This window comes from Mesoplodon densirostris, chromosome 18, assembly GCF_025265405.1.
Source record: "Mesoplodon densirostris isolate mMesDen1 chromosome 18, mMesDen1 primary haplotype, whole genome shotgun sequence".
NCBI lineage: Eukaryota > Metazoa > Chordata > Mammalia > Artiodactyla > Ziphiidae > Mesoplodon > Mesoplodon densirostris.
This window is the reverse complement of record NC_082678.1, coordinates 51,029,917-51,038,949: the sequence shown is the minus strand read 5'-3', so window position 1 is coordinate 51,038,949 and position 9,033 is coordinate 51,029,917. Positions and strand designations below refer to the sequence as shown.

Below are 9,033 nucleotides of genomic sequence, written 5' to 3'. Positions count from 1 at the left end.
CGCCCTAGAAATGGGCCCCTCATTCTCTGGGGAGTCGGGCCCATCTCCAGGTTCCTGTTGAGCTACAGATGCTCGAGGGATGGTGTCAGCACATGGCCCTGCTGAAATGCCCAGCAATGGGAGGTGTTAGAGGGCTGAGTGGTAACAAAAACTGATTCTGCTTGGTTTGGTGTAGCCAGGAAGACCAGGGCAAGGTGTCTTCAGGGAGTAGATCTCTGGCCCTGAGGAATGAGCGGCCAGGGCTCTGCCCGGAGCTTCTCTGCTGACCTGATGCAAGCGTGGCAGCCCTTCGCCTCCCAGCAGCTCCGGAGAAGAGAATGGGCAGTCAGATGAGGACTGAGCTGGCCACGCCCAGTACCAATCCCATGGCAACCCAGGGGCCCCTGTCCCTTCCAGCAGCCACTGCTGTCTGACCTACGGTGGGCAAACTAGGAACAAGAAAACAGAAGGCCCCACAGCCCAATGCCTTGGGGGCCGGAAGGTTCATTCCAGGATGATTATACAGACTTCTTATTATGATTGGCACTGCTAAGCCCAGGGGATTGATTCCCACGCAGAGATAGCAGCACTCTCCCTCCAGGTGGCACCAAGTCCCTCCCACAACCCTCCCTCCCCCCAAAGCTGGCACTGACCAGTGGTACCGGATTCATCACTAAGGAGTGACTGGTAGCTGCTTGGCCATGAACTGAGCACTGTGAGCTGCACAGTTTGGGCTGGAAGCAGAGGTGCTACCCTCATGCTTCAACTGGTCCCTCCAGCAGGACCTCTCCTCTCCCCTGGAGGGTTCTATGTGATTGATGAACTAAAGGGTAAACAGATCCCTGTTCCAAATGGCTCCCACACCGCCTGCCCTGAGTGGGACTGTCTGGGTTACAATTCCACATGCTAGAATCACAGGCAGGCACGGTGTGGATGAGGTGGGGGCCTTGGTCTAGCTTGGACCACCTGGTCCAAGGTGAACGCTGCCCTTTGAGGGGAGCTGCCGCTGCTGCTGAGGACTGGGATCCAGAGGCATGTACTTCCAGCTGGTTAGCGCTCACGTTGCTCCTCTCGCCCCCTGTCCTCTGGTCCAGGCAGATCAGGGGCTCTGGGAAAACTGCTGGAATTCAGGGCAATGATTAGCCCTTTCCAGTATCCTGTGAGAGACCAGAGAGAGGGTTCAGATTTAACACGGGGGGACCCTCAACTCCTGGAGAAGTGACACAGGCTTTATTGGATGGGCTGGTCCAGGTATCCCCCTCCCCAAGCTGAGAGGTGGAAGACAATGTCCCGAGACAGAGGGCTCTGGGGGAAGAAACAAGTGGGTCAGGTTAGCGTGTGGCCCAGTCACAACTAGCCGAGGAAGCTCTCCAGGCTTCCCTTTAGCACATTTCTGCCACCGTAGTTCCATCTGTAAAATGGGAATGGAGGGGGATGAGGGGAACTGGGTGCGAGAACATAGCCTTGCCAAGAAGCACTGTGAACCTGACCCTTCCCCTACCGGCCTCTGCCTTGCTCCGGGGGAATCGCTCCCAGACGATTAGGCAACCATCTGCAAGGGGAGAGTCAGGCTGGGACTGAGACACCCACAGGGGAAGAGGTCCAGGACTGAGGAGGTTGGAAGGAGGAGGAAGAAGAGGATACCGTTAGGGTAAAGGGCTCCATTTTGAGCCTGGGTCAGGGCCCTGCATTACCCAATCAGGACGGCCGGGATGAAGAGGAGGCCAGCTCCCAGGAGGAAAGGGAAGCCCTTCATGAAGTTCAGGGTGGCTGGGTAGAGCGAGTTGAAGATGCCGGAGGCTGTCAGCATGGCCAAGCCATTCACACAGGCCACAGCAGAAAAGAGAGCGCCTGTGAAGAAATAAACACACTCAGGAATTTGAAAGACCTAAATGCAAATCCTGACACCACTACCTCACAGCTGTGTGACCTGGAGCAAGTCACTTAACCTCTCTGAGTGTCACCTTCCTCAGCTAGAACTCCTACATCATGGGTTGTGATAAGCCTTCGAAGAGGTCATGCATGGAAAGCGCCTGTGCTACAAAACAAATGGCTGTTATTAAATCTATATATTACAAGTACATGTGATGGCTTCTAGCAAAAGTCTGATAAAGTCTGATAAAATGGTTTTAGGTTTATCCCCTTTGGAATCATCTCCTGTTTAGGATAAATTTCTGGGCTACTTCTCAGTTTCAACACTTATTAGCTGTGTGATCACCGAATAAGACACTTATCTTTCTGGGTTTCTGTCCCCCTTCTGTTAAATAAGGATAATACCTTTCATAGATTGTTGGTAACACTATAATCGTATGTAATGCACCTATCACAGGGCCTGGCCCCCTGGAGGCAGCCAGTTAGTAAGAGCTGTTCTTTTCTCCTGTTCCCCTTGGCATCTCTGGGCACAGTGAAGGTGCTAGAAAAAAGCTTATTGAGTAAATGAATGAAGGCACATGGGTTCTGAGGATAAAAGAACCCACGGTGGGCTATACATGGCACCAGAGTCTCTGCCATCACCAGATCCTACTTCCAGGGCAGATGGGAAAAAGTGGATGAGCCACATGTTTCCGGATTGGGATTTAAAGACCAAGAGGCCTGAGAAGCTACTCTTTTTTTTTTTTTTTTTTCTTTTTGCGGTATGTGGGCCTCTCACTGTTGTGGCCTCTCCCGTTGCGGAGCACAGGCTCCGGATGCGCAGGCCCAGCGGCCATGGCTCACGGGCCCAGCCGCTCCGCGGCATATGGGATCCTCCCAGACCGGGGCACGAACCCGTATCCCCTGCATCGGCAGGCGGACTCTTAACCACTGCGCCACCAGGGAGGCCCGAGAAGCTACTCTTTACAGATATGACAGCATGGGACTTCCCTGCTGTCACAGTGGTTAAGAATCCGCCTGCCAGTGCAGGGGACACGGGTTCGAATACTGGTCCGGAAGATCCCACATGCCATGGAGCAACTAAGCCCGCAAGCCACAACTACTGAAGCCCACTCGCCTACAGCCCATTCTCCGCAACAAGAGAAGCCACTGCAATGAGAAGCCCGCGCACGGCAATGAGAAGCCTGCGCACGGCAACGAAGAGTAGACCCCGCTCACCGCAACTAGAGAAAAGCCCGCGCGCAGCAACGAAGACCCAATGCAGCCATAATTTTTAAAATGAATCGATATGCCAGCAGAACACAAATTTTGCAGAATAAGCAACAGCCCAACAGAAGTTGAGATTAAACTATCAGATGGTCAGAGCTCGAAGGGCCCACAGATGTCATCAAGAGCAATTCATGGGACTTCCTTGGTGGCACAGTGGTTAAGAATCCACCTGCCAATGCAGGGGACACGGGTTCAAGGCCTGGTCCAGGAAGATCCCACATGCCACAGAGCAACTAAGCCCATGCGCCACAACTACTGAGCCTGAGCACCACAACTACTGAGCCTGCACTCAAGAGTCTCTGAGCCACAACTACTGATCCCTTGTGCCACAACTACTGAAGCCTGTGCACCTAGAGTCTGTGCTCCATAACAAGAGAAGCCACCGCAATGAGAAGCCTGAACACTGCAACGAAGAGTAGCCCCCGCTCGCCACAACTAGAGAAAGCCCGCGTGCAGCAACGAAGATCCAATGCAGCCAAAAATAAATTAATTAATTAAATTAAAAAAACTATAAAAGAACCCCTCCCACACACACACACAAAAAAAAGAGCAATTCACATGTGTTACAGATGAGGGAACAGGCCCAGATCACAGAGCCGGTGTGACAGAGCCAGGACTAAAACCTAGATCTCCAGACCTGCTGCTCTTAGAAACAGACCTGGGTGTGCATCCTAGTTCCACCACTTACTGAGTGACCTCAAGTGAATTAATTTAACCCTCTGGGCCTCTGCTTCATCTGCCGTGTGGAGACAGTGAAACCTACATCACAGAGTTGGACACTCTGACCCCAGGGAAGCAGGGAACTCTGGCATCGTCACATCCATTTTACAGATGGAAAAGCTGAAGTCTGGAAAGAGTAAATCCTCTGCTTGGCTTATCCAAAAGAACATAATCGTATGCTGCTGACTGCAAATTCCGACTCTGTGGTCTGAAAATCCAGATCGCTGTGGTTCTCTGCCAGCCCTGGGCACTGTGACAGCAATGCGGTTGTCTTGGCTACTTATTTCTCCAGGGTGGGAGGGAGGAAGGTAAGCTGCCTCCTGGCCCGTGGCTGCCCTCTGCGCAGTTCAGGAAACACTGGGCATGAGGAACCAGACACAGGCTAACCCCGATATTCACCCTGCTCTGACTCTCTCACCAGCCTGGAGAGCTTGGCCCGGATGATAGGCGTGACGACCAACGACAGGAAGAGGAGCCCGTACCCTGTGAAGAAAGAAACAATCATCAAGGAAATGGGGTTGGGGAGAGGGGTGCCCAAGTGAGATGCAGCAGAGGTCCTGTACCTACCCCATGAGGGACTTGGGTTAGACACAGGAAGAACTTCCCTGATGGGGAAGGAGACAACGATGGGGCACAGCAAGCACACAGTGAATGCAAGTTCCTTTTCCCTTGACATTTAGTTACTCACAGGCTTACACTGTTTCCTTCGTAACCATTTCTCTCCCTTGTTCAACTGTTACCTCCTCAACAAAAACTGCAAACTGCTAAAAAAACAGTGGCGCCTCTGAAGTGCATTCACGATGAGGCCCCCCAGGGCCCCTTCGGGTGAAAGGCCCCCAAATCCCAGAGCAATGACAGTGTCTTCATCATCTCTGTACCCCCAAAGGCGTCGAGCCCAGCACCGAGTCCATGGAAGATGCTGTGGGCAGGAGAAAAAGGTACCTGGTCCCCGTCAGCACTGTCCAGGCGAGCAGCCACATTAGGACATCCGTGATTCCAGAATGGCTGACTGTACACATTTTAGGGCTCTATTAAAATAAATCTGTCCGTTCAGGAAAGTTAACTTCCTCATTCCCAGCTGCCCCCTCCCACCAAAAAAAAAAAGAAAGAAAGAAAAGAAGAACTAACACAAGCAGGAATTTGATAGCTGCGGTCTGAGAAGACTGGCTTTTTTAAAAACCCAAAGAAGCTGACCAAGGATATTTGAGATAGGTCCTGTGATTCTTATCAGAGAAGCGAGTATTAAGGCATTAATGGCTTGGACTTTGCTTAAGAGCACCATGAATATAGGCTGTGGGAGGCCAAGGAGTGGAGCAACTAGTGTAAGAGCAAGTTTTTTTGTCTTTGGCTCTATCTTACTAACAATATTTATGGTTGGTAATGTGAATGAATTACTTTGGCTATTGAAGGTCTATATTTTCTGTATAACAAAGGTGGCATTTTTATGAGGTTTCTTAGTTGCCTGTCCTCCAGGGCAGGCTAGGGGCACAGTGATGTTTCCAAAGACATGGGCATGAACTACATTTGGTGGCAGCAGGTGGCCAGTCCCCAGTTTTCACCCAGCAATTCTGAGACAAACTGTCCCTGAACCCATACACACATTACCTGTGAACATGAGGGGTGTGATGGTAGCAAATGCAAAGACCACCATCCCCATGATGTTGAAGGCCAGACCGATCTCAGCCACCCAGGTGTCGGCCAGGCAGTACTGCAGAAGCCTCAGGCCCAGCAGGCTGGTGAGGTATGGGAGGTGCTGAGCTGCAGAACCGTAGCCAATCAGCCTAGAGTCCCAGCAGAGGGGTGTGCTCAGCTCATAGAGGGTCAGGATGTCCTGGACCCCAAGGTGCACAGTGATCACCACGAAGATGGCCAACGAGTACAGGGCTAAGTGCTTCCTGGACTTCTCCGGGGCCTGGGTCACATAGAGCTGGACGATGGATCGGTGGTGACGGAGTGTGAAGAGCCGGGCAGGTGTCGGCTCTTTCACTGTCTCACCAAAGCAGAATGCTGCATAGAGAGTCATGGCAATCAGCAAGGCCAAGGCCAACCAGAAGGGGTTGGCATAACCCTGCTCCTGGAGCCAGTTGCCACCAATAAGACTCGCCAGCATCCCTGCCACCCCGATGCACGCTTCCAGCAGGGCCATTCGGATGGTACGGGTGTGGCTGGAGCTGACATCTGCTACGGAGGCAAAGCCAGCAGCCAGGAGGCCACTGAAATCACCGAGGAGGGCACAAAGAATGCGGCCCAGCACGAAGTAGCCAACGTGGAGCTGCAGCTGTACCACAAAGATGGACAGCACGGTCTGGAGCAGCAGGCCGAGGGAGGCCAGCGCCAGCAGCGGGCGGCGGCCCACACAGTCACTCCAGGCACCCAGCAGGGTGGACGAAAAGAGTCCCACCAGGAAGCCACCCATGTTCATGTAGAGGGTCCAGTGGGAGGTAAGCGTCTCCACTTCCTGCAGAGGTAAGAGTCTTATTACCAGGGTGCCGTTCCCCACTCTGGGCTGCCCATCGCCCACACCATCACCAACCTGGGAGATACAGGGATGAGGACTTTCTTTGGAGCCCTAAACCTCAGAGAATTTTAGTACAACTCTTAAAAACTGACACTGGAGGGGTATGGGAAATGGGCAAGATCCGTTCTCTTACTTTTAGCACTGTGAATGAAAAACGCCGCCTGCCACATCAGCAAACAAAGGATGCTGCGGCCGTCAAGCCCTCAGCCACTACTGCTGCCCCTGATGCTGAGCCCTGATGTACCTCAGGATGGAGACAAACAGGCTGCCCACTGCCAAGCCCTCAGCCACTGCAGCCACCCCCAAGTACAGACCCAGGATGGGGCAGAACAGGACACTGGCTCTAGAGAGCTAAGGTGCATATCAGAGGAGTGACTTCAATAAGCCCAGGCTCCTGCATCTTCCCTTACTTAGAAAAGTGCTAAATTCATTGACTTGTGGGAATTCCCTGGTGGTCCAATTTTTAGGACTTGGTGCTTTCACTGCTGGGGCTGGGTTCAATCCCTGGTTGGAAAACTAAGAGCCCACAAGCTAGGTGGTGCAGACAAAAAAAAAAAAAAAAAAAAAAAAAAAAAAAAAGTCCAGTAACTTGAGATGTCTGGTTTTCCTCAATTAACAGTAATCTTTTGATGTTCCAACTACCTGGTTTTTATTGCAAAACTCCTATATATCCTGGCGCCTCCCTTACCTCTTGGGAAGAGTCCCTCAGCGCTATCTCAGAGACTGCCTCCCAGGCCTGAGTCCTCAGAAAGTCCGCCAAATAAAACATAATTCTCAACTTTCAGTTTGTGCTTTTTTTTTTTTAATTTTATTTATTTATTTTTGGTTGTGCTGGGTCTTCGTTGCACGGCATGGTCTTCTCATTGTGGTGGCTTCTCTTGTTGCAGAGCATGGGCTCTAGGTGCGTGGGCTTTAGTAGTTGTGGCACGTGGGCTCAGTAGTTGTGGCTCGCGGGCTTCGCGGGCTCTAGAGCACAGGCTCAGTAGTTGTGGCGCACGGGCTTAGTTGCTCCGCCGCATGTGGGATCTTCCCGGGCCAGGGCTCGAACCCGTGTCCCCTGCATTGGCAGGCAGATTCCCAACCACTGCACCACCAGGGAAGTCCCTCAGTTTATGCAATTTTTCAGTGGACACCCTCTTTTGTTAACTCTCAAACTCGCTTTACCTAGATCAACTTTAAGCATCCCCGCAGCGCATTTCTCAGTCAAGCCCCAACTTTGCTCCGGCCCCGCCCACCACCCAATATCCTAACCCACTGGGCTGCCCCCAACCTTTACGCAGGCCCCGCCCCTGCCACGCTCCTCGCTTCTCCCCGCCGCCCCTACCTGCGCGGTGGGGTCCACGCTATGGTTGGTGCAGCTGCCTCTGTCACGAGTGCCGTTGTAGCCAAGGTCGGCACTGAAGCGGTGCCACAGGTACTGCGTGGTGACCGGGCCCTGCAGGACCAAGGCGAAGTTGGCAAGGAAGATGAGCGGCTCCACGCAGCCGCGGCACAGCACGGGCCCAGCGGGCCAGGCGCGGGGCTCGCCCCGGGAGTTCGCGCGCCCCTCCATGCTTGTGCGCTTCTGAGCTGGCGCTAGGCTTACGCCTCGGCTTCCTGCGCCTGCGCCCAGCGTCTTTTTCTGTCTTTCTTTCTTTTTTTTAAGCCTGGTGGGGCGGGGCCAGGAGTGGTGGGCCCTCTTCCTCTCGGCCCCTCCCTCTCTGGGCTGTGGGGAGGCGAGGGACACCGTACCCCTGGTTTACAGAGTGACCTCTACTGCAGACCGTGCCAGGATACAGCCCTGCACTCCTCAGGCGCAGAACACCCATAACAGTAGCAAGAATATCAATAATTAACATTCATTGATCGCTTATTATGTGCTGGGCACTGTACTAAACTCTAAGTGCATTAATGTCCCAACAACTCTATTGGCTAGACGTTATCAAGACTCTCAATTTACCCATGAAGAAACAAGGACATCGGACACTCAAGGCTGAGCTAGAAGGACACTTTTTTTTTTTTTAATTAAAAAAATTTTTTTGGTTGTTTATTTATTTTCTGCCGTGTTGGGTCTTCGTTGCTGCATGAGGGCTTTCTCTAGTTGTGGAGAGCGGGGGCTTCTCTTGTTGCGGAGCATGGGCTCTAAGCACGGGGGCTTCAGTAGTTGTGGCACTTGGGCTCTAAAGCACAGGCTCAGTAGTTGTGGCGCACGGGCCTAGCTGCTCCACAGCATGTGGGATCTTCCTGGACCAGGTATTGATCCCGTGTCCCCTTCACTGGCAAGCAGACTCCTATCCACTGCGCCACCAGGGAAGCCCAAGAGTACATGACTTCCGACGTCTATGCTGATGTTCTGCGCTGGGACAGGGGCGACTCAGTGGATAAGAGTGCAGCCTCCAGCTCTCCTGCCTCAGTTCCATCACCTAGGCCCCACTGCTATCTCGGACATGCCACTTAGCTCTTTGTGCCTCCCTTTCTTCACCTTTAAAATGGTGGTGCTAATAGAACCTGCCTCAAAGAGTTGCTGTGGAAGAACAGTGTCTGATACATTGTAAGTGCTATTGTTGTTATAAATAGGCTGTCCCTTGCTCCCCTCCTGCCGTAGGATCTTTTCCTGGGAAGCTTATTTACTTCCTGGGGCTGGGCCCTGGCTCTGCAGTGCCCTTGGAGGAGCAGAAGAGGAGAAGAAGAAGGTG

General features: G+C 52.7%; 1 protein-coding gene across 2 annotated transcripts; it reads right to left on the bottom strand.

Annotated features, from left to right (window-relative positions):
• Positions 1–600: 600 nt before the first annotated feature.
• On the bottom strand, positions 601–7,952 carry SLC46A1 (solute carrier family 46 member 1). Of its 2 annotated transcripts, XM_060081167.1 has the most exons (5): positions 7,683–7,952; positions 5,446–6,298; positions 4,240–4,323; positions 1,674–1,830; positions 601–1,136 (listed from the first exon to the last, which is right to left on the bottom strand). In XM_060081167.1, the coding sequence occupies exons 1-5, from the start codon at positions 7,908–7,910 to the stop codon at positions 1,079–1,081; spliced, it is 1,380 nt and encodes a 459-aa protein (XP_059937150.1). In that variant the 5' UTR covers positions 7,911–7,952; the 3' UTR covers positions 601–1,078. The 2 variants fall into 2 exon arrangements, with proteins under 2 accessions (XP_059937150.1, XP_059937151.1); XM_060081168.1 differs by lacking the exon at positions 601–1,136 and having other exon boundaries at positions 1,723–1,830; positions 4,259–4,323.
• Positions 7,953–9,033: the final 1,081 nt, after the last annotated feature.